Source organism: Nelusetta ayraudi, unplaced genomic scaffold (assembly GCF_046127955.1).
Source record: "Nelusetta ayraudi isolate G7.1 ecotype Tasmania unplaced genomic scaffold, CSIRO-AGI_Nayr_v1 ptg000079l, whole genome shotgun sequence".
NCBI classification, from domain to species: Eukaryota; Metazoa; Chordata; class Actinopteri; order Tetraodontiformes; family Monacanthidae; genus Nelusetta; species Nelusetta ayraudi.
This window is the reverse complement of record NW_027466129.1, coordinates 2,701,869-2,727,239: the sequence shown is the minus strand read 5'-3', so window position 1 is coordinate 2,727,239 and position 25,371 is coordinate 2,701,869. Positions and strand designations below refer to the sequence as shown.

The 25,371-nt window shown below is 50.6% G+C and overlaps 2 protein-coding genes across 2 annotated transcripts; both read left to right on the top strand.

Annotated features, from left to right (window-relative positions):
• Positions 1-2,047: 2,047 nt before the first annotated feature.
• On the top strand, positions 2,048-5,383 carry LOC142900013 (potassium voltage-gated channel subfamily A member 1). The gene is made up of 2 exons (XM_076044026.1): positions 2,048-2,249; positions 2,664-5,383. The coding sequence occupies exon 2, from the start codon at positions 2,878-2,880 to the stop codon at positions 4,294-4,296; it is 1,419 nt and encodes a 472-aa protein (XP_075900141.1). The 5' UTR covers positions 2,048-2,249; positions 2,664-2,877; the 3' UTR covers positions 4,297-5,383.
• A 10,671-nt stretch (positions 5,384-16,054) lies between these two features.
• On the top strand, positions 16,055-20,415 carry kcna1b (potassium voltage-gated channel, shaker-related subfamily, member 1b). The gene is made up of 2 exons (XM_076044025.1): positions 16,055-16,775; positions 16,930-20,415. Exon 2 carries the CDS (start codon positions 17,157-17,159, stop codon positions 18,648-18,650), a length of 1,494 nt encoding a protein of 497 aa, XP_075900140.1. The 5' UTR covers positions 16,055-16,775; positions 16,930-17,156; the 3' UTR covers positions 18,651-20,415.
• The last annotated feature ends 4,956 nt before the right edge of the window (positions 20,416-25,371 follow it).

Below are 25,371 nucleotides of genomic sequence, written 5' to 3'. Positions count from 1 at the left end.
GCTGTCCCGCTGCTCACTTAGCGCATTAACTGTCATCAACACGTTTGGTTGTCACACCGCCCGCCTCCTCCCTCCCTCCATCCCTCACTCTCTCCCTCACTCACTCCCTCATTCACTCGCTCTAACCAGCTTTGGTTAATTAGCAGCTGGGGGGGTGGGGTGGGGTTGAGAAGGCGGAGGGGTTGAGAAGGCGGAGGGGGGGGGGGGTGCAATCTGGATCAGCAGCAAACCGACTCTCCTCGATGGAACGCTGGGTTCACTGTTGGGATGTGTCCCACATAACCAGGCAGCATCATCCCACACACACACACACACACACACACATACACACACACACACACACACACACACACACACAGCATTGCTGCACAGTCAATAGCTGCGTTTCCATGACAGCTTTTCGCAAAATTAAAGCGATATTTCTAAACATTTTGACAAAGTACAAAGTCTGCAAATCGCAGGTGTTTCCATTGAACGGTGTGAAGCGCATAAACCGCAGTTCTGGTCAAATCTCGTCTGGCAAGACCCCACTGTGAGGAGGATGGAGGTAGAAAAAACATTTTCCAATAAATCTGCATTTCAAATGTTTTTTGTTTTAAATGCCAAAAAAGTGTTTCCATGACACTTTTGCGCTAAATCTCTACATGGACACGTCTGAAAAACCCCCTCACGAGAGCGTAAAAACCTTTCAGCCATATTTGAGAGGTTTTTCCAAGTTTAGCTGTTTCCAAGACAATTTTTTTTATTGCCATATTAAGGTTTTACGCAATTTTGGTCATGGAAATGCAGCTACTGTGTCAGACAGGAAGTGCAGGAGCTCCTCGACTTTTATCCCTTCCCGTTTGTCTGATTGGTCTGTGTTGAGTGTTGTCGTCTCACTGGACATGTGACAGAGGTCAGAGGTCGGGTCTGTTTTTTCTGGGTTTTTTTTTTTGTATGAATGTGTCGTTTAAAGCTGGAGCGTATGAGGTGACCTCATCAGGGGAGCGCTGCTTCCCGAGGCGACACATGTTGGACAGAAAACCACCACAGAACCATGTGATGACGTGTGTGTGTGTGTGTGTATATATGTGTGTGTGTGTGTGTGTGTGCAGCGCTGCAGAGGTCTCTGAGTCACAGCGGCGGCGGCGGCGGCAGCAGCGGCGGCGGCAGCGGCGCCTGGATTCAAGATGTTTCAGCAGCTGTTTGGAAAAGTTGCATCACTGAGTGTTTTTTCAGAGGCTTCGCTGTGCAATGTGATTGGCCCAGGAGGGAACCAGCTGACCAGGGACAGCCAGGGGGGAGAACTGTGGGGCTTTAATGGCCGACATGTGGAGGAGCAACAGTGAGTGTTGAAGAACTCAGGAGGAGGGATCTGGACAGGAAGTGGTTCCTCCACACCAGGTGTCACACACACACACACACACACACACACACACACACACGCAGGTCTCACTTCACTTCAGGTGTCAATTGTGACACATGACTTTTTTTGTTTAACAGAGTTTCCTGGAGCTCCAGTTCGATTAAATTCGCTGCAATGCATTCTGGGAGTTTCATTGTTTATTTTTTGTTTTTAATGCAGTAACAGACAACAACAGAAACAGTGTGTATATGTGTAAAGCTGTGTGTGCGTGTGTGTGTGCACAGACGGTGAATGAACCAGCTTCCAGCTGGTTTGGATGGTCAACATGTTCTCCAGGATCAGCAGGCGAGAACCCCCCCCTCCTCTTTCCTCTTCACTCACCCCTCTTCCTCCTCCCTCCCTCTCCTCCTTGTCTTTTTCTACTCCTCTTATTCTTCTGCTTCACCTCCCCATCCTCCATTACTTCTGCTCCTCTTCTACTCCACCTCTCCTCCTCCTCTTCTACCCCTCCCCCTCCTCTTTTCTTTCTACTCCTCCTCCCCATCCTCCTCTTCTTCTTCTCCTCCTCCACCTCTCCTCCTCCCCCCCCCTCTTCTTCTTCTACTCCACCTCTATCCCCCTCCTCCTCCCCTTATCTACTCCACCTCTCTCCTCCCCTCCTCCTCCCTGCTGGTCCTGGGAAAAGCCACTTTTTCCTGCGGCTCTGGGAGAAAAGCTTCTATTTTGGGAGAAAGACGTCACCGCAACGAGCCTCCCGCCACCCCCCCCCCCTCCTCTCCCCCTTTCCGACTTGTTGCTCGGTGTTTACCTTCCGTTCCCTGCAGCCGCGCGCGGCCACGGCGGGGCCGTGACACCGCCTGTCAGCCACTTGTGGACGGTGGAGGGACGCGCGCCCGAGCCACAGGTATCCCGGAGAGAGAGGGGGTGGGGTGGTGTGTGTGTGTGTGTGTGTGTGGGGGGGGGGGGGGGGGGGGGGGGGGGGGGCGACGGGAGCTCGCACGTCCTGCTGTTGCATGTGTGTGTTGCTGTTGTTATGTTTTTTTTTCCTTTTTTTTTTCTGAGGACGTCGTCTCTCGTCATCTCCATTCATAAACGCACGCGTGCGCCGCGTGCTCGCACGGTGCAGGCAGCAGCAGCTCCTGCCGGTCACCTTGAGCGCGCGCCACACCGGAGACACGGGGATCATTACGCACGAGGGGCTGAGCGCACGCGCGTGCGTTTTTTCTTTGGTGGCTGGATCAAATTCATCAGCGGTGCGTCTCTCTCTCTCTCTCTCTCTCTCTCTCTCTCTCTGTTTACCCTCCTCCCCCTCCCGCAGTCAGACAGCGTGCCTGTTTAAGATGCAGCCAATGTGACGGCAGTCAGTCCAGCGGCGCCTGCAGGTGGAGGTGAGCAGCAGCGGAGCCAGCTCACCCCTGACCGCGCGCACGCACACACTCACACTCCATTTCCCTCTCACACACACTCGGCCGGTTCCCCGCCGCGCCCCCCCCCCCCCCCCCGGACTCCCCCTGCCGCCGCCCCGGGGCAAGATGACGGTGGTGTCCGGGGACAACGTGGACGAGACGGCGGCGCTGGCCGCGCTCTCGGCGCACGACGGGTACGAGCCGGAGCGCGCCACGGACGGCCAGCAGGAGTGCTGCGAGCGCGTGGTCATCAACATCTCGGGGCTGCGCTTCGAGACGCAGCTGCGGACCCTGGCCCAGTTCCCCGCCACGCTGCTGGGCGACCCGCGCAAGAGGATGCGCTTCTTTGACCCGCTGCGGAACGAGTACTTCTTCGACCGGAACCGGCCCAGCTTCGACGCCATCCTCTACTATTACCAGTCCGGCGGCAGGCTGCGACGACCCGTCAACGTGCCCGTGGACATCTTCCTGGAGGAGATCAAGTTCTACGAGCTCGGCGAGGACGTGATCGAGAACTTCAGGGAGGACGAGGGCTTCATCCAGGAGGAGGAGCGCCCCCTGCCGGAAGGAGAGTTCCAACGGCAGGTTTGGCTGCTGTTCGAGTACCCGGAGAGCTCGGGACCGGCCCGGGGCATCGCCATCGTGTCGGTGCTCGTCATCCTCATCTCCATCGTCATCTTCTGCCTGGAGACGCTGCCAGAGTTCCGTGAGGAGGGCAGAACCTCGGCGAACTCGACCACACGCCTGGCCAGCCAGCCCAACCCCTTCACCGACCCCTTCTTCATCGTGGAGACCCTGTGCATCATCTGGTTCAGCTTCGAGCTGCTGGTGCGCTTCCTGGCGTGCCCCAGCAAGGCAGCCTTCTTCAAGAACATGATGAACATCATCGACATCGTGGCCATCATGCCCTACTTCATCACGCTGGGCCTGGAGCTGGCCGAGCACCAGGGCAACGGCCAGCAGGCTATGTCGCTGGCCATCCTCAGGGTCATCCGACTGGTCCGGGTCTTCCGGATCTTCAAGCTCTCCAGACACTCCAAGGGGCTACAGATCCTGGGGAAGACCCTGCAGGCCAGCCTGCGGGAACTGGGCCTGCTCATCTTCTTCCTCTTCATCGGTGTCATCCTCTTCTCCAGCGCCGTCTACTTTGCCGAGACCGACGACCCCCAATCCCTCTTCACCAGCATCCCGCAAGCCTTCTGGTGGGCGGTGGTCTCCATGACCACGGTGGGCTACGGTGACATGTACCCTGTCACCATTGGCGGCAAGATCGTGGGCTCGCTGTGTGCCATCGCCGGCGTGCTGACCATCGCGCTGCCCGTGCCCGTCATCGTCTCCAACTTCAACTACTTCTACCACCGCGAGACGGAGGTTGAGGAGCAGCAGCAGTACACCCACGTGACCTGCGGCCAGCCGCAGCAGCTGGTGGACTTCCAGGCCAGCGAGACCAAATCAGAGGTTCTGGGCAGCGATGGCGACTCAGACAAGTTGACCAACTGCAGCCCGAGGAGGGCGCTGCAGCGCGGCAAGCTGAGCGTGGTGTGACGGAGCACCAGGGGGCTGCAGCGACACGAAGAGAAGCAGAAGCAGAACCTGTTGGAATTGTCTTCTGGGTCTTGGTTGGAGAGAGGGGTGGGGTAGGGATGGGGAAGGGGGGTGGGGGTCAGCCTGCCGCTGCACTTTATGACGAAGGCTTAGTCAGTAAACAAACAGGTTGGGAAGTTCACACACACACACACACACACACACACACACACACACAGAAGCCACGGCTTCCATAACCTCTGTGAGACAGAGACACGTGGCAGTGGCGCCATCGTGTGGCCACTGTGTGTCTCTGCGCCTCTTTGGCGGATGATGCAGTTTCTATAGCAACCTTCCAGACTTTTCTCTGCCGTCTGTCACTGGAGCAGCGAACCACCATGTTGTACAGTCCACCATGTTGTCTGGCCGCACACACACACACACACACACACACACACACACACAAGACCAGATTCCCATACAGACGGTCAGTGAGGGGCGGGACCAGCAGGTGTCATCAGGTGTGATCAGTCAACACCATGGAGCAAAAATGAGATCCTATTTTTTTCTTTTTCAACAAGCTGCATCCACCGATGACGACGTTGACAACAGTAACGACTAGAAGAAAAAAAACAAAACAGTTCTGGGTCAGTCACATGACCCAGATATGAATGACTTTTAATTCATGAATGAATTATTTATTGACTCTCATAAGAAGTTAGCGACAAAACATTGAGTACTTTTGTGAAGTGAACTGATTCTTCCCCCAGCGGAGAGAGATTGGACCGCTGGGACCAGGTGATGTGAAGTGATGGTCCTCAGGGGCCCGAACCAGTCGGAACAAGTCAGAACCAATGTGTTCCACCGCAGAGAGTCGACCCAGCACCGCTGACCCGACCCGACGGACTCACTGGGACTTTGTTCCTCCTTTTTTGACTTTGGAAGGTCACATGATCATCCCCAACTTCTTGCTGAACTGTCACGTGGCTGGCTGGATGAAGGTGCCGACCGGCGGACCACTCTCCTCCGGCCTTCAGCGGTGAGTTCACTGTTTTCATGGCTGCTGTGTTTCAGACCAGCAGAGGGCGCTGCATCACATCCTGGCTCAAACACGACATGTTTCACTGACCAAAAACTGACTGACATGTTTCACTGACCAAAAATATATAAAAACGTGGAAAAACAATAAGTAAATATTAGTGCAAAGAAACGTGTTTGGTGTTTGAATGATAAATGTTTTGAATGATTGATCCAAACTAAGGAGGAAATCGCGTTCACAAGATGCTGCAGCTGCATTGCAGCTTTCAGCCGGCAGGTGGCAGCAGCGCCTGCACGATGTCTTGAGCGGCTGAGCTCAGATTTCCTTTTCACTGCCTGCGAAAAACACTAGTAGTAGCAGCAGTAATAACAGCAGCAGGAATAACAGGGGGAGCAGTGACAGTAAAAGCAGCAGCAGTGACAGTAACAGCAGCAGCAGTAACAGCAGCAACAGTAACAGCAGCAACAGTACAGTAACAGCAGCGACAGTAACAGCAGCAACAGTAACAGCAGCAGTAACAACAGTAACAGCAGCAGCAGCAGCAGTAACAGCAGCAACAGCAGTAGCAGTGACAGTAAAAGCAGCAGTAACAGCAGCAACAGTAACAGCAGCAGCAGTAACAGCAGCAACAGTACAGTAACAGCAGCGACAGTAACAGCAGCAACAGTAACAGCAGCAACAGTAACAGCAGCAGCAGCAACAGTAACAGCAGCAACAGCAGCAGCAGCAACAGTAACAGCAGCAACATCAGCAACAGTAACAGCAGTAACAGTAACAGCAGCAACAGTAACAGCAGCAGCAGCAACAGCAGCAACAGTAACAGCAGCAACATCAGCAACAGTAACAGCAGTAACAACAGCAGCAACAGCAGCAGCAGTGACAGCAACAGCAGCAGCAGCAGGATGGAGCTGAGCTGGACAAGAAACTCCTCCTGCTGGGTGTTTTTGGGGTGTGATGAATAGTCTTTTCTCAGTGGTGCAGTTGAGGAGCAGCCAGGAGGTGGATGATGATGAAGATGATGTGAAGGTGTAAAGATTTCCTTCAGCTCTTCCCTCACCAGCAGCTCCTCAGGCTCCAGCAGCACTCAGAGGAAAACACTGCTCAGTGGGCTTTCATTTAGTTATTCATTGATTTATTGAACAGATTATTTCTCACGACGCCCTGTGAACGAGCTCGTCAATCTGTGCTGTGATCAGGACCAATCGGGGTCCTTCTCGAGCAGCTCCAGGCTTCTTATTGGTGGTCAGGGCTAGTGGCAACGGTAGGCGGAGTCTAACATCCAACCGTCCAGGTGTGATCACCTGGACTAGATGCTGTTTATGGGCCAAACTCTGAAAGGCTGTAGCCCCTCCCCCTACTGCTTGTCAACCCACCCCTTCTAGCTGTAGCCCCGCCCGTTGTGGCTGTAGCTCCGCCCCCTCTGACTACGGCGCTGTCCCATGCCATCTGGCTCTAGCTCCACCCTTCTGGCTATATCCCCGCCCATTTTGAATGTAACCCCGTCCCTTCTGGCTGTCGCTCTGCCCAATGTGGCTGTAGCCCCGCCCCTTCTGGCTCTAGCTCCGCCCCCTCCCCTGAGTGCTGCTCTCTAAGAGACGCCTGATCTGATTGGATCCCGGGGAGTTGGAGAGTTAGGGGTGTCGGGGGTCAGTGTGTGACAGACGCAGGGACAGATGGAGCCACTTCCTGTGTGCTGCTCCGCCCCCCCGACCATAAGGCCTGATGTAAACAGCTTCCTGTAGCTGCTATTGTTAGCATCTCTCTGTCAGTGCTCAGGGAATCTGGCCCCTCCCGCCCTGTTTTCCACTGCATGGGGGGAGGTGGGGGTGGGGGTCAGGGGTCGGTGGAATGGGGGCGGGGGGTGGGGGTGATGGGGGTGATAATGTCATTGGATTATTTTAGTTCAGTGTGTTAAAGGGACATTTTATCCCAAAAACAGAATCAAAATATGGACAGCTGACCCACTGTCACTCAGTAGAGTGTGTGTGTGTGTGTGTGTGTGTGTGTGTGTGTGTGTGTGTGTGTGTGTGTGTGTGCATGCATGTGTCCTGTTCATCAGGTTGGCGTTATTTAAAGACACTTGATGAATGGTGGCGGCGGCGCTGCGACCTTGACCGCTGTAAACAAAGTTGTGCCATCGCAGCAAAAGAGGTCCCGCATGTTGTTTATGGTGTGTGTGTGTGTGTGTGTGTGTGTGTGAGACACGGTAAACAGGAAGTGATGGCTGCTGGTGTGTCCTGTCCTTCACTCTGCTTCCTCAGCATGTGACTGTGCTGCTGATGGAGATGGCCTGGAGTGTGTGTGTGTGTGTGTGTGTGTGTGTGTGTGTGTGTGTGTGTGTGTGTGTGTGTGTTTGAAGGTTGCTTAGTTATGAAGTGAAACTCATCACACAAAGTCTGAACATACGAAGTAGCAGTGTGTGTGTGTGTGTGTGTGTGTGTGTGTGTGTGTCGGGGAGGGAGAGGGGGGGCATGGTGGTGATTGACACCTGAGCAGTGAGACGGTCGCATGACCTGTTATCCTCTGCCTTCCTCTGCCTTCCCAGGAGGAGGAGGAGTCATGAGGCCCCGCCCCCTTCCGCTGACCAAGGCAGAGAGACCCGGACGACTTCCTGTTGGGTTGATTGAGGCACGGAGCCACGCCCCCTGCTGGCGGGGCTGCGGCGGCGCTGGAAGCAGGATCATCCAGACCTCCACAGATTCTATTTTTGTCCGCTGTTTTGTACTGAGGAGTTATTTTCTAGACTTTTTCTGAGGTGTTTGATTGATTTTTGTCTCTTGGACTCTTGAGTTTCCTCGTGGCTTTGAATGTTCCAGCTGCTGATTGGCTCTGTCGATCTACTTGTTCTAATCTGTATGCTGTATTTCTGTTCTCAACTCACTCTACCTCAGTGTCTGACTCAGCCAGCAGGAGCACCGCCCACCAATACAGTTGCCATCATCATCATCATCATCATCATCATCATCATCATCATCATCATCATCTTCAGCACACGGCAATGATAATAATAATAATAATAATAATAATAATAATGATAATTTCTGCTAATTGAACACAAACACTCAAAGTTTATTTGACTCACAGTTTGACTCACAGTTGCAACACTTCAAATGAGAAGTCCTCTATCCTCTGGTGTTTTTTTCCACAAAAGACAAAAGTCAAACAGCGCCTCCTCTGGTCACAGTCAGACTTTTTCCATGTCATTTTTTGAAAAAAAGAAATTCTTTTTCATTGCATGTTTTTTTTTTTTTTTGCTATGCATTCTCGACAAGATAAATGTTCAGTCGCTTGTGGCTCACTGGTCACCTGGTCACATGGTCACCAGGTCGCACAGTCACCTGGGCTGTGTCTCAATTCAGGGTCTGCATCCTTCGAAGCATGAATTTGAGAGGAAGTTGCGTCTGTGCGAAGGCTTGTCCCAATTCCCAAAAGTACAAAGGATTTTTGCAGGTTTGGGTTCGTCCTTCTAGGCCGGGTCCTGGGAGAATGCTTCCTTCCGACGGAGGACACTTCCCTCGAAGGATGCAGACCCTGAATGGAGACACAGCCCACGTCACCTGGTTACTTGGTCTGGATGCAGCAGCTGCAGCAGCTCAGCAATAACGTGAATCATTCGTATGTTTCCTCTGTGCCTTTATATGACACAAGATGTTGGTCCAGAAGCGCACACATAAGAAGAAGACGCAACAGTCGATGTTGTAGAAACGCGACAGATTTAGAGTCGCAGAAGAAGAACTTTGATTGACACTGAATGACTGAGTCATATTTCTTAGGTTGTATCAACATTCCTCACCTGTCTTAAATTCTAAATCTATTTTTACATCGTTTTTTGTTTTTTTTAATGACAAACTGGGTGGATTTGTACTGATTTCCTGTTTCTCCTTCATCATTTGACAAAAAACAAGTAGCTTTTCAGACAAAAGATTTTGATTCCTATTTATGACGACATTGTTTTGTTTTTCTTTTGTTTTTTTAAAATCGTGCAATAAGAGCTGTGTCCTTTTGAAGTTAAAATTAGACGCGGATGGTTCATCTCTGGTGTCTCTGACATGGAAAAGCCAGAATTTCTGTTTTTGTTCGGAGAGAAAAATGTTGTTCAGGTGACTTGACGTGTTTTTGGAGCTTTAATTAAAACTGTGAAGTGGAGGAACAAGACTGATGGAAAGAAAATCGGAATAAAGTGAAACATCTGTGACATTTTACCGTGTGTGTGTGTGTGTGTGTGTGTGTGTGTGTCTTGCTTACAGGGGATTCAACACTAAACAGCAGCAGAAAACAAGATGTTTCAATTTCTGTGATTGACCCCGTTTGTGTCTGTCTGTCCTTCTGTCTGTTTGTCTGTCCTTCTCTCTGTCTGACCGTCTTTCCTTCTGTCTGTCCTCTTGTCTGTCTGTCTGTCCGTCTGTCCTTCTGTCTGTCTGTCTGACCGTCTTTCCTTCTGTCCTTCTCTCTGTCCTGCTGCCTTTCTGTCCTTCTATCTGTCTGATTGTATGTCCTCTCTGTTCTTCTGTCTGTCGCTTTATCCTTCTGTCTGTCTGTCTGTCCTTCTGCTTATCCGTCTGTCATTCTGTCTGTCCGTCTGTCCTTCTGTCTCTTTGTCTGTCCTTCTCTCTGTCTGACCGTCTTTCCTTCTGTCTGTCTGTCTGTCCGTCTGTCCTTCTGTCTGTTTGTCTGTCCTCTCTGTCTGACCGTCTTTCCTTCTGTCTTTCTCTGTCCTTCTGCCTGTCTGTCTGTCCTTCTGTCTGTTTGTCTGTCCTTCTCTCTGTCTGACCGTCTTTCCTTCTGTCTGTCTGTCTGTCCGTCTGTCCTTCTGTCTGTTTGTCTGTCCTCTCTGTCTGACCGTCTTTCCTTCTGTCTGTCTGCCTGTCTGTCTGTCCTTCTGTCTGTTTGTCTGTCCTTCTCTCTGTCTGACCGTCTTTCCTTCTGTCTGTCTGTCTTTCTGTATCTCTGTCCTTCTGTCTGTCTCTCTTTCTGCCTGTCTGTCTGTCTGTCCTTCTGTCTGACATCCATCCACCCAGCTCCTTCCTGCTGAACCTTGTTCTTTCAGACTCTACGTTCGCCATCCATTTTTTTTCCATCTATGATTTATTCACGTTGTTGCCACGATGGAAGTAGTTTGGATCAGAACCAGCTCTCCACTCGTCACTGGTAGCAGCGTCTCCCTGGATTTGTGTGAGAGGGAACGCGCCGGCTGACGCCTCTGATTTTCTCTCTGCAGGCTGAGGGACGACACAAGGTCGACTCCTCCTCGACACACTGCACATTTCTCAAACATCACTGCTGCAACATTTGTGCCTGCACCATCAGGGACACGACAGCCGACCACACACACACACGCACACGCGCACACACACACACACACACACACACAGAGTTATCGGTCACGTCACGCAGTGTTTTGCGTGTTTAGCATGTGGCGCTAACGCCCCTCTGGATGTGAAATGGTGCAGACCAACAGGACCCTCAGCAAAAATAGACTGCAGAATCCCCTCAAAGAAAGAGGCGTGTTCTATAAATAGCTCACACTCACTCACACACACACACACACACACACACACACACACAGAAGCTCGTGCCTTCATGCTGCATGCTGGGATTCCCTGAAGGCTGCTTCCAGCAGAAGCGTTTCAGTCTTAATCCACTGAAATGTAAAGATCATAGATCATTGACAACAGAAAAGGAGACAATATGAATTAATACAGATAATAATAATAATTATAATGACAATAATAGTAATAATAATAATCAGGCTCCAGGCTTGTGTAGCGTTCAATCCAGAAGCAGCACATTAGCTCCTGTCCTGAATGTGAACGTCCACATGGACACGTGGACGTTCATGTGGAAGCTACGATGCTAACGGCTAGATGTCCAACTGTTCTCTGAAGCACATGATTGGCTACGATATCCCTTAGTTTCCGACCCATTAAACCACGCCAACGGAGCAGCATCCCATCGGCTATTATCCTGCGCTAGGTTTTAGTTAGCCCTTTAACTGGCTTCTAGCTAGGGGCTAGTGAGGGCTCCAGTTTCTTGACGACTTGATCTCATTGCAACGGCGGGAACAAAGAAGCAAACCGTGTTTGTGTTTTTCTTGCTGTTTCACTTTCACCCGTTCAGCCGAAGCTCCGAGCGTTGTTGCACCGAGGCTCCGCCCACCTTGCGTCGACCAGTCCTGGCAAAACATCACCCTTGACCGTGAGAATGCTCCAATCCCCCCTGGTTGTCCTTTCTGTATTTTCCTTCATGTTCCTCCCAGTTCATGTCACTTTCCTTTGTCTTTCTTTGTCTAGGCTAATGGCTAGGCTAGGCTAATGGCTAGCCCATAGGATTTGAGGGATACTTTTTTGTGGTGGGCCACAATGGGTTCTAAAATGTGACAGAGGGGGCGGAGCAGCAGCAGATGGATGGAGTGTATTGGTGAGCCAGACAGTATTTAGCTCTTTATTGAAATGACTCTGAACATGGAGGAAATACAGCTGTTTTATGACAGACTGACTATTAATATCATTTATTCAAGTTCGGCTTCAGGGCCGGATTAAAAAGCTTAATGGGCTGCATAAGGCCCCCAGGCCGTAGTTTGCTCATGCCTGGGCTAGTCTAACTAATCCTAGGCTCATGGCTGCTGCGTCCAGTCCGCTCGTTTTTCTACTTCTTCTTCACCTGTCGGTGGCAGCTCCTCAGGGGTCAAGGGTCGCATCGCTCGTCCGTTTGTCACTCTCCCTGCTGCTGCGTTGTCACACACTGCCATCGATCAGGCGGCACGGCCGAGCGGCTGATGTTTCCTTTATTCACGCTGACAGACGGCAGGAGCTCTGATCAACCGTCTGCCGCCACACACAACAAGACAAGATTTATTCACCGCTCGTCTTTTTAAAAACTGATTTACTTTCTTGAACGCCTCCTGACGCAATCTTCCCCCTATACATCATCGTCATCACCATCATCATCATCGTCATCATCATCATCATCCTGCTTCTCACCCTGCCCCCCCCACCCTCGCTGTACTATTAATAGCTCTCTGGAGTCGGGGGTGGAGGAGGCTTGGCAGCGCCCCCACAGGCCATGTGTTGCTCTTGAATCGGCCTCGCTCGCTCTCTTCTGTTTTTTTCTCCCCCAGCATGCATATATAAATAGCAGTAGTGCGGGGGTGGGGGTGGGGGTGGGGGTCGGGGGCATTATATAAGCCCCCCTGCGTGTTTGTGAATGGGGTGGTGGGAGGGGGTGTGTCCTCGCTGACACAGCTGCTGCTGTAAACACCCTGCACCAAGCCGCGCTCCGCTCAGGTGTTAGCACTGTTAGCAGCAGCAGCAGCAGCAGCAGCAGCAGTCAGCTGCACCAATCAGCTGTTTCGCACTATGAACAATGCCGTCATGTGACCGCGGCCCTTCACTTCTCACGCAACTCTTTCACCCGCAGCTCGTGCACGTGAGCTGTTGCTGCTACCACTGGTGCTGGTACTTAGCATGTTAGCTTAGCCTCCACAAGTGGCCCCCGTTTGGCGACACTGCTAGCGCTAGGAACGCCCTGCTGCACTGGCTGGGTTTCCATGACCCCTAGAATTGTGCAAAACCTAAATATGGGAATAAAAAACTGGTCATGGAAACAGTTAAACTTGGGAAAACCTCTCATATATGGCTAAAAGGATTTTACGCTGTCATTGGGGTGGTTTTTCAGACGTATCCATATAGCTGTATATCGCAAAAGTGTCATGGAAACCCTTTTTTCGCATTGACAGGTCAGCGGGCGTGTCAACAACCATTCTTGACAGCAAACAACATGAAAATGTTTTGTACCTCCATCCTCCTCACAGTGGGGTCTCACCGCACGAGACTTGAAGAGAATTACGGCTTAAGCGCTTCACAATATTCAATGGAAACACCTGCAAATTGCAATTGTTTTTAGAAATATTGCTTTTATTTTGCGAACTGTCATGGAAACGCAGCTATTGGCATCGAATGGTGTGCGTCTCGGGGACTACAAGGATTACTTTTGCTTTCGTTTGTTTGTTTGTTTGCTGTCAAGAGTGGTTGTTATATTTTCCTCTTGGATGACTTTTTACAAAATATTCCGTCTCCTACTCCGTCCAATCATAACGGACCATTTTCACTTGAGGTGAACTGGTCACGTGACCCTGTACGTCACGTCTGCTGACACTTTTGCGATATACATCTATATGGATACGTGTGAAAAACCAACTCATGAGAGCGTCTAAACCGTTTAGTCATATTTGAGAGGTTTCTCCCAAGTTTTGGTATTTCCATGACCAGTTTTTTATTGCCACATCTCGGTTTTGCGCAATTGTTAGGGTCATGGAAACGCAGACATTGAGCCGCTGTCTCATCGGCACACATCAGGCTTTGCACGTTAGCTTCGCCTTTTTAGCCTTCAAACTCGGCCTCTCCGTTGGAACTTTTCAGCCCTTCACTCTGAAGCGAGCCTATCATTGGCTCTCGCCCTGGATTCCCTCCTTCCCTCTCAGCAGCCTTCAGCTTCTTCCACCACATTAGCATTGTGACCTTCTGCTCAAATGTTAGCGTTAGCATTTTGTGTTGAGGAGGCACATTTACATTTGAGCCTCCACCATCGTTGCTCTGACTGCTGCTCCTCCTTTAGAACTCCAGGTCTTTCTGTAGTGTGAGAGGCAGAGTGAGGAGGAGGAGGAGGAGGAGGAAGAAGGAGGGGAGAAGGATGGAGGAAAAGGAGGATGAGATTGTGAAGGAGGAGGTGGAGGAGGAGGAGGAGGAGGGGGAGGAAGAGAGGGGAGAAAGATGGGAAAGAGGAAGAGGAGGAGGGGAAAGAGGAGGAGGAGCTGGAGGGAGGAAGAGGAAGAAGGACGAGAAGGAGAAGGTGGAGAAAGAGGAGGAAGAGGAGGAAGAAAAAGAGGAGGAAGAGGAGAAAAAAAGGAGGAGGAGGGGAAAGAGGAGTAGGAGGTGGACGTGGAAGAGGAGAGGGAGGAAGAAGAGAAGGCAGATTCCATCCACCAACAGGCCAAAGTCAGGCCAGATTTTGGCTTGTTGGTGGCGCTGCTCACAGTCCAGCCTGCAGCATCAGACCAGAGGTAGCCCATTGGCCAAGCTAGAGGAGGAGTGGGCGGGGCCAAGTTGGAGCGCACGTGAAAGTTTCCAGCGACTGCGGAGCAACTGGAGCAGCTCCACTTCCAGTCACTGAAAGTCGACACCGGCTGCTTTTAGCTGCTGCCCCTCCGGATCCTCTGACAGCAGACAAAGCGGTGAGGGGTGATGTCATCACCGCCGTGCCGCCGGGCCACGCCTCTTCACGTGTCTCCCTAAGCCCCGCCCCCTACTGGTCGTCCTGGCGGGAAGTTGACTGGCCGCCGGATGTGACCTTTACTGGAGCAGCTGCAGGATGTCCTCACACACACACACACACACACACACACACACACACACACACACACACAAACACCTTTACGACCCCCCCCCCACCCCCTCTTCCCCTTTCAACCTGGCTTGTAATCCCGCCCACCCACCCAACCTCAGAGGTCAGAGGTCACCACCACATATGGATCCAGGCTCGTCATGAATCTGGTGCCGCGTCTGCAGATTGGCCGCACACGCACCACTGAACTGAACACACACCACTGCCTGGAGGTTCACACACACACACACACACACACACACACACACACACACACACACACACACACTGCTGTGTTGTACTGAACACGTGTTCCACAGAGAGGATGAATGGTTGAATGTTGGCCTTAGTGATGAACACACACACACACACACACACACACACACACACACACACACACACACAACATGGAGGAGGTTGAGGAAAAGCCTGTCCACAGTACTGCAGCCAGCCACCAGGGGGCGACAGACCAGAGATGAGGGCTTGCTGTTGAGATGTTTGTTTGTTCAGAATCAGCTCCTCCAGTTTATTGTCCCTTAGCCTGGATTGCAGCCCGGTCGGGCCAGCAGGGAGCGCCGCTCCAGGCTGCCTATCAGTGAAGGTGCTGCAGCCTTCCAAATCAGGATCTTCTTGTCACGTTGAACTCTCCATGCATGGACTTCCTGTCTGCATGGATGGACTTCCTGTTGGGGACGTTGAGCGAGTCTAGGCTGCTGACCAGAACCGAGGCGGTCCTGGGGAGAGGAGCTCTCCACGGTGCTGAGAGAGGTTATGTGACCAGAAAAGGTTCTTCACCTTCATCAGTTCCTCCACCTGGTGAAGCAGAATATCTGAAGACACAACTTTTATGTTTGTGCTTTCAACATTCATTCACAGCTTCATGAATTATGGCGCCGCCTGTTTCAAACACAAATGTATATAAAAAGAAAAAACATTTTTCGAAATTATTTATACAGAAAATGAGATACAAAAAATTCCCGCAGGTGTGTTTCAAATAGTGTTAAAATCTGTACATTTGTATGGAGTGTCCGTGTTTCACACGCACGCACGTAGACAAACGCGCGCACACGCGCACGAGCTGTTGGTTCTCCCTGTTGCCATGGCAACACCAGCTCACCGACACGCGGCAGGACTGTCGCAAACAGCTCGGCAGCCAATTAGGTGTCTGCTGCGGATCCCTGTGGTGGGCGGCAGCGAGGCTACTGGTGCTGCTGGTACTGCTGGTACTGCTGGTGCTGCTGGTTCTACCCGTTGGTTCCGGTGGGTACAGGCGGTTCTGGTCGCTCGCCGCTGGGCGGCGGGGAGCTGCTCTGGTTCCGTGTGCGGTGTGTCTGCATTGCGTCGAACCTCCTCCTGCTCTCTCTCTCCCTCTCTCTCTCTCTCTCTCTCTCTCTCTCTCTCTCTCTCTCTCTCACACACACACACACACACACACACACACACACACACACACCCTCTCTCTCCTATCCCCGCCCTCTCTCTCTCTCTCTCTCTCTGTCTCTCTCTCTCTCTCTCCCATGAAATCCCGCAATATGCTTCCAAACGAGGGGAGACGCTTCCGCTGGCTCGTGCGCCCGCAGCGCGCGGTCCCGACCCGGGTTCTCCTCTGAGTCCTCCTCCTCCACCTCCACCTCCTCCTCCTGCACCTTCTCCAACCCCCGCCACCCCTCTCCTCCTCCCCGGACCGGACTGGGCCGAATCGTACCGGACCGAACCTTTTCTCCCGGATTTGTACCGCGACCAGGAGATCGGACGGAGCCGCTCGGCTCCCAGCGCTCCCAGTGCGGCCGCCCCGCTGCTCGGCTCCAGCATGCTGAGCCGTGGTCCGCAGCCCTCCTTCTCCTGCTCCTCCTCCACCTCCTCCTCCTCGCTCCTGCTCCGCGGTGAAAGGCAACACCGAGAGGATCCGGATGTCCACCAGGACTCTCACACACACACACACATACACAGTCACACATGAATTTTTCAGGCGCTGAAAGCTGAGAGCAGCAGATTCAGGAGAAGTTGGTGGAGGAGGTGGAAGAGGAGACATTGCCTCCATCCGCTGCTGCTGCGGCTGCTGCCGCCCTGCAGCTCCACACAGGTATGTTCACCTCCTTCCAGCAGGCAGGAAGGAGGTGGAGCCGCAGTGTCTGCGCTAAGATACGTGTGTTGCTGCAGATCTCTGAGTGTGTGTGTGTGTGTGTGTGTGTGTGTGTGTGTGTGTGTGTGTGTGTGTGTGTGTGTGTTGGTTGCAGGTAAAGACAAGATGTCCAGCAGGGAGACGACGACGACGACAACGACAATGACGACCACGATGGAGATGGTAACAATGATGAAGACGATGATGATGAAGATGTCGACGGCGGCGCCGGGCCAATCTGTGCTCAGCCAGCGGCCTCACTAGAGGCTCCTCCCCTTCGACCTGCTGCTGCTCACCCTGGCACCGCCTCCTCCTCCTGCTGCCCACCACCTGCCAGCGAGGATGACCGTGGTGTCCACCGAAAACATGGACGAGACCTCCACCCTGCCGGGCCACCCGCAGGACCCCTACCCTCCAGACCACCACGACCACGACGCCCACGACTGCTGTGAGCGCGTGGTCATCAACATCTCGGGGCTGCGCTTCGAGACCCAGCTCAAGACCCTGGCGCAGTTCCCCGAGACCCTGCTTGGGAACCCCAAGAAGAGGATGCGCTACTTTGACCCGCTGCGGAACGAGTACTTCTTCGACCGAAACCGGCCCAGTTTCGATGCTATCCTCTACTATTACCAGTCCGGTGGCAGGCTGCGACGACCCGTCAACGTCCCCCTGGACATGTTCTCCGAGGAGATCAAATTCTACGAGCTGGGCGTGGAGGCCATGGAGAAGTTCCGGGAGGACGAGGGCTTCATCCGGGAGGAGGAGCGCCCCCTGCCAGAGAAGGAGTTCCAGCGACAGATCTGGCTGCTGTTCGAGCACCCGGAGAGCTCGGGACCAGCCCGGGGCATCGCCATCGTCTCGGTGATGGTCATTCTCATTTCCATCGTCATCTTCTGCCTGGAGACGCTGCCCGAGCTGAAGGAGGACCCCCGCGAGAGGATGCGGGTGACGGGGAACGGCACAATCTTCTACCACCACAGTTTCCTCACTGACCCCTTCTTCGTGGTGGAGACCCTCTGCATTATCTGGTTCTCCTTCGAGCTGATTGTGCGCTTCTTTGCCTGCCCCAGCAAGGCAGCCTTCTTCAAGAACATGATGAACTCCATCGACATTGTGGCCATCATCCCCTACTTCATCACCCTGGGCACAGAGCTGGCCGACGACCCGGACAACAAAGAGGCGAAGGGCGGAGGGGAGCAGGCTACCTCACTGGCCATCCTCAGGGTCATCCGGCTGGTCCGGGTCTTCCGGATCTTCAAGCTCTCCAGACACTCCAAGGGGCTGCAGATCCTGGGTCAGACTCTCAAGGCCAGCATGCGGGAGCTGGGCCTGCTGATCTTCTTCCTCTTCATCGGGGTCATACTATTCTCCAGTGCCGTCTACTTCGCCGAGGCCGAGGAGAAGGAATCCTTCTTCACGAGTATACCAGACGCCTTCTGGTGGGCGGTGGTCTCCATGACCACCGTGGGTTACGGTGACATGTACCCTGTCACCATTGGCGGCAAGATTGTGGGCTCGCTGTGCGCCATTGCCGGCGTGCTGACCATCGCGCTGCCTGTGCCCGTCATTGTCTCCAACTTCAACTACTTCTACCACCGTGAGACGGAGGGTGAGGAGCAGGCGCAGCTGCTCAATGTCAGTCACCAGAACCTGGCGTCGGACAGCGACTCCAGCCGCAGGAGCTCCTCTGTGGTCAGCAAGTCAGAGTACATGGAGATCGAGGAGGATCTGAACAACAGCATCGACAACTTCCGTGAGGCCAACCTGAGGACTGCCAACTGCACGGCGCCCAGCCAGAACTGCGTCAGCAAGGGGAAGATGCTCACCGACGTGTGAGGCCACAGTCTGGCCAGCGGCAGGCGCTGTAAATATTGTAGAAACATCGGGAAGCTTCAGGTTAGGCTGTAGGGGACGGACATCGCTGGGATGTCCGGCAGTGCTGGTGGCACCTGCCGGCGCTGCACCTTCAGGGCCAAACCAACCTCGTGGTCCTGCTTTTTGGCGGAAAGACTCAGCCGGTGCTGCTGCAATGTGGGTGTGGTAGTTCGACAAAGACCAGAGGAAGAGGAAACTGCACTTTTAGTTCCCCCGCAGGGAGGAAAAACGTGAACATGTGAAAGGTTTATTTTTACTAAAAAAGCACAAGAACCTTTGCTGGAACCTTCACAGCCTGCTGGCTGGTGCATTGACAAGGCAGCAACGGGATCCTCCTGCCAGTGGATCCTCACTGGATTTTACTCCACTTTATCCTGCTCCAGCGGATTCTCTACTCACTGGAACCATCCCCAACTGACACCTTCCCCTCATTGGATCCTCCTTCCTTCACTGGATTCTACTCCACTTTAACCACCTCCAGTAGATTCTCTTCGCTCACTGCATCATCTTCCACTGGATCCGCTACTCACTGGAACCTTACCCCATCGTCCTCCTTTAGATTTACCATTCACTGCCTAATCTTCCACTGGATCCTCCACTCTGGAACCTTGCCCCACTGGTTCCGTCTCCCTTCACTGGATTCTACTCCACTTTAACCTGCTCCAGTGGATTCTCTTCATTCACTGGATCCCTTCCACTTTAACTTCCCCCACTGGATCCCACTGGATTACCCTCCTTTTTGTTTTTTTTGTTTTTTATTAATCCAGGACGGTTTGTGCCGGATGCGGAACATGTCTTTTGTGTGCGTGCGTGCTTTGGCATCCAACGCGATGGACGGGACAGACAGGAAGTAGGTGGAGCCTGCTGCCAGAATTTCCTGTCCGATGCCATGCGAGCGCTCCTCCATACAAACGCATGTAGAGACACTCTTCTTCTCTTCTTCTCTCTCTCGTATCGGCATGCACCAGACGGACCTCACCTCCACTTTTTGCTTTCTCCTCGTCCTCGTCCTCCTCCTCCTGCTGGACATCCTGGGTTCTGCTCACCAGAAGTGCTCCGGCTATACGCAACATCCGTCCAGTTGTTTCCAAGCATTTGCGTGTTGAATGTTGAGTGGGGACCAGGAACTCTGTCACGGCATGTCAATACTTAAGCGCATTATGGCCTCATTAGCTCTGGTATAGCTACATATACTCGATGCATGACTACAGTATTAAAATTGCTTGCTGTGGTGGCGGCGGGACTTCAGGAGGTGGACGATGGTTCCGGTTCCGGTTCGGCTGGAGACGGGATGCGATGCATGAAACTGCTGAGAAGGACAATAAAAAAAAAAAACAATGAAGACGAACAGAGGAAGGGACCTTTTAAAATCAAAAAAAGAAAGAAAGACAACATGGAAATCATGGTGCATGGAAATCATTCTCTGTGCTTTGTGACCCCGCCCACACATTTTATTTGTTCTTTATCTGCAGTGGTCAGTTTGAGGGAAACGTGGAAACGTGATGTTGAAGAAAATTTCAGAGATTTTTTCTTCAAATTTAGCGTCCAGTGCCTTGAACCCGTCTCACCGCAGAAGCGACTGAAGTGCCTCCGACACAGTCGGCGCCGTGCAGCTCGCCTCCTCGCGCCAGACAGGCAGACAGACAGACAGACAGACAGACAGACATACAGATGCTCTGGTTGGTGAAGCTTCGCTGACGCACAGTTCTTTTTTTTTTTTACTGCAGCTCAAAGCTAATTATCTCCAGTTTGAAGTTTTGGCACTGTGGAATCAGCAGGAGAACCCGATGGTTCTCCTGCTGAATCACTGGCGGATGGGTACAGTTTATCGGTGCTGCGTTGCAGTGTGTTTTCTCTATGTTTTTTTTGCCTGTTTGGTGACTTGTGACAGGGGGTTTCGCCCCCTGTTGGAGAGAAGAAGTTGTTGTTTCTGCAGCAGGAAACAGTTTGATACTTCCTGCCACTGTTTCTCCCCACCACCGCTCACTAATGCCCCCTGGTGGCACAAAACACTGCCACAGGAGCGGAAATGGCAGCTAAGGACCTGTAGCAGCGAAAGGAAACAGGATTATTTTTGTCACAATGTGACGTTACTGTGATATTGATGGTTTATATTTGTATTGTTGCAAAATGCACAATTTTTAAAAAATCTGATTAAGTTTTAATTATCTACACCTTTACTGCTTTAACAACAACAGCGCCATCTGGTGGACTGATGAGTAATGGATTCCATTACTACATTTGACGCATCAGCCAGAGCCGCCAGTTACAGTATTTAAAAGGAAAAGTTGACTTTTGTGATGTAATTCACAATATTGGTGATGTAGAAGTAGTTTTACTGCAGCCAGCCACCAGGGGGCGGTTGGGATATTTTGCCCTCACGGCTATCATCGGTTTCTTAGTTGCGTCGGCGGTGCGTCACCAACCAGTCTGACCAGTTCCAGGTTGTCATCTCATACACTTCTGCTGATGGTTTGGAGAGTTCAGAACCCTTTAAAATAACTTCAGAGGAGCGCTACGACGACGGTGCTAAGTGAAAAACATGCAGTAGATCTGAGGAGAAGCCGACAAAAACTGACTTCCTCCCTATATTCAAACTAGAGCAGTGTTTTTTGGCCGCAGCCAGGTTGACGGTCTTGTGGTATCGTTTCTGTGTCATGGCGCCACCTAGGGACCAAATGTATCACGGCGTTCTCTTTTCATGCAGCCTGAACTGCTTCGCACATGGCCGGACGACAGTTTTTCAATACATTCGGTGAACTTCTTGGGATTAAATTATTTGTAAACATTTAAGAAAAGAAAAGAAAAGAAAAACTGCACAATTTGATAGAATTTGAAGTGAGTTCACTTTAGAGAGGGGCGGAGCTACAGTGGGTTTAGTTTCCCTGAAGCCATCTGCACCTTTTATTTTTCTGAATTTCTACTGCCAGCTGTTTCTTTTCTGAACTGCTCCGACCTAAAGCGTCTCCACTCTGGTCCAAACTGCAGCCGGTGGGACCTTTCATTGATTATCGACCATTCATTTTCCTTCGCTGGACCTCTGAGCTGCCGACGGCTGTCGTCAGGGTTGAAATCTGTCGGAATTCATGCGGCAATCAAAGAGTTGTAACGGCTGAAAATAATCAGCCCGGACCGTCGGAGCGGCTCTGAAGCTGAGAAGCAGGCAGATATTTTTGTTTCTGCAGAGACAAGATGAAAAAAACAACTTCTGACTGGATGAAAGCTGCAGGTATTTCTGGCTTCTGGAGACAGAAATCAGTTCACAGAGAGATAAAAATAAAAAAGCCGCGTGAAAGAGTCGGACAAAAAGCCACGAGACGGGTAGATGATGCTGATGATGAGGTTGATGGTGATAATGATGATGCTGATGATGGTGATGATGCTGATGCTGCTGCTGCTGGTGATGATGATGATGGTGATAATGATGATGTGATGATGATGAAACAGGAAGTCATGGTCAAACTGCATGACTGAGGTGCATGATGAGGTTCAAATAAAGATCCAGATATATATTTTTGCTCACACATTATTAGGGACTGAGCCCCAGCGATAGAGCAGCTCTGGAACAGAGCAGGTCTATTACCAGGGGCTGAAAGACCCAATTGTATTTGTAATGTTTATCATTCTTGGTTATCATTGTTCTTTGTAAGCGACTTCGAACCCCATTTTGGCCCCCTTGACATCCTCTGATCTTTACAGTTCTTGTAGGCAGGTCAGAACAGGCAAACATTTTAATATATTTATATAAGAAAATGGACAAATGTGCTCAATGCAGCCCCCTTAGAAAGTAGGAGAAATTTAAAAAAAAAAGTAGTTGTAGAAATAAGCTCTAGCACTCTCTAGAAAGGTCTTAGAGACTATCAGCTATTTTTTTTCCATTTGTTTCTTAGTTTTTTCAAAAGTCGAGAATCGTAATTAGTATATATACACATTAGTATTAGACAGACAAGACCTTGAAGATTAAAAGTTACTCTTTTTTTGACAAGTTTAACTGTTTACATGTTACAGTACACTCAAAACCCCCCTAGAAACACTATGAAACTAAAATGCCCCTAGTGGCCAGTGGGGAAGGTCGTATAGACATGGGACAAAAACCCACACGTTCCTCGTATCAAGACCTACATTTCAAATGCTCTGGAAACTGGAAGTAAGCTATTTTCACATTCAAGAACTGTAAATGTTGGAGGCTTGAACCTTAAGTATTTGACAGATAAGGCCTTCATGATTAAAAGTTATCCAAACTGTTTTGATAAGTTTAACTGTTTTTATTTTATGGCCCTTTAAACTTACAGTACACTCAAAATCCCCCTAGGAACAAAATAAACCTAAAAAAAAAATGCCCCTAACAGCGACAAAGAAGGTCGTAGAGACATGGGACAAAAATCATTCCACGCAATCCTGTCGACCAACATTTCATAAACTGTGACTTTTGGGATATGACAAAAAAGAAGTGAGATATTTCCATTTGTTTGAAAAAAATCCTCAAAAATCAAAAAACTCCAAATGTCCATAGCCATTGGTGTTGTGGGCTTGACATTATAATATAAAAGAGACAAGACCTTGATGATTAAAAGTGACAAAAATGAGGCAACATCCTTACCGTTTTTTATGGTCCTTCAAGTCCTTCAAGGTCAAGTTATACTAATGGTTTCCATGCCAACCATCATAATTTGCCCTTTTTTCCCACAGGAAGGAGCTGCAGTCAAGAAACAACACTGGCATGTTTGTCTCATCAAGCTCTACAATTCACGAATACACTTTTTTTTTTTAATATAATAAGTGCAATCAGCGTTGGAAAAAAAAACCCACCATTGTCCTCTCCCAGTACACATTTGACACATTTGACACGGTGGCGCAGTGGTTAGCGCTGCCGCCTCACAGCAGGAAGGTCGTGGGTTCGATTCCGGGCCTGGGACCTTTCTGTGTGGAGTTTGCATGTTCTCCCTGTGTCTGCGTGGGTTCTCTCCGGGTTCTCCTGCTTCCTCCCACATTCCAAAAACAGGCATGTGAGGTCAATTGAACACTCTAAATTGTCCATAGGTGTGCATGTGAGTGTGAATGTTTGTGTGTCTCTATGTGGCCCTGTGATGAACTGGCGACTTGTCCAGGGTGTCCCCCTGCCTTCGTCCTAAGACAGCTGGGATAGGCTCCAGCAGACCCCCGTGACCCTGAATAGGAATAAGCGGGTATAGAAGATGAATGAATACAGGTCCTAACAATCTGATTATAAAAAAATCAATCTGATCAGCCCAACAGCACCACCTACAGATATAAAAGTAGATGTTCTCCGCAAATCTATTCCTATACCATTTTTAAACCCCTCCCAATTCAAAGCCGTTTAATCAATTTTTTCCAAACTTCTGTATATGGCAGGAATTTGCTGAACAAAATTCTCTTTTGGGTCATTTCATTAAAACACACTGTTTTCCTTTTACAGCTCTTCAAAGACTGGACAGCAAAATCCGAGCCCTTTAACATTAAGATCCTATAATGGAGTCCACATGACTGTCCCTTCATTCACTCACCCTTACACCGTCTTTACTCAGTTTGAAATGCATTGAAACCATCGTCTTATGGTAGCTTAGCACGAGACGGAGCTATTCCAAGCAAAATCTCAACATATCTGAAAATCTGAAATATCAACTTACAAGTATGTATGCCGTAAAAAGGTGGTTTCAGTGCATTTCGGACTAAAGTATTTTTTTTTTGTACCATGAAAAAAACATAGTACAGTATATAGTATGTCGATTTTTCAGATTTTCGTACATGTTGAGATTTGGCTTGGAACAGCTCTGTCTCGTGCTAAGCTTTGATAGGATGGTCATTTCAGTGAGTTTCAGGCTATTTAAAGGGTTCGATCACTGACTGACACGAGGGAGACCCAGATTTGATTCCTGCTCCAGGCATGAGAACTTCTCATGACTTTTTTTTTTTTTTTTCAGAGGTACTTGCAAACTTCTAAACCCTTGACATTGAAGCAGCCAGGATAGTGCAGTGGGTTGGACTGCAGACAGTGGAGTGACAGAACTTGGTTCCATTCCTGCTTAGGGCAACTGAAATCTAGCCACTTTCTTAATCCCACCTATGTGTGCTTGTAGTACTTACAGTATATCCCTCTGCATTCTTCTGACTGCACGGATGGATAGCTCAGTGGGACGAATGACTATCCGCCATGTAGGAGGAGTTACCTGCTCCAGGTGACTGTAGTATGTTGATTTTTATGACATGTTGAGATTTTGCTTGGAACAGCTCTGTCTTGTGCTAAACTACCATAGACATTGGTTTCAGTGCGTTTCGGATTGATGAAAGTATTTTCTTGTCCCCGGAAAAACCAACATACTGAAGTATGTCATTTTTTCCGGGGCACAAAATGCTTTAAACAGCTCGAAACTCACCAAAATCACCAGTGTCAACAGTCGTGCCGTGTTGTGTTGTGGTTGTCGACTGCTCCAGAATAGCACAGTGTGTCACACAGTGATGACACAGACACACAGGAAGTAGTGCAGGACAGGACGACAATGACGTCAAGGAATTTGACATTGACTTTCTCTGTCGACAGTGACAAGACACACACCCACACACACACACACACACACACACACACACACACCCACAGTTGTGTGTTTTCTTAGTCTCGGACTAAATATAATATTGATGTTTTCTGTGGCGGCTGTCAGACATT

Bases quoted from the DNA above. Each gene is read 5' to 3' on its own strand.
- LOC142900013 (XM_076044026.1), top strand. From the start codon at position 2,878: ATGACGGTGGTGTCCGGGGACAACGTGGACGAGACGGCGGCGCTGGCC.
- kcna1b (XM_076044025.1), top strand. From the start codon at position 17,157: ATGACCGTGGTGTCCACCGAAAACATGGACGAGACCTCCACCCTGCCG.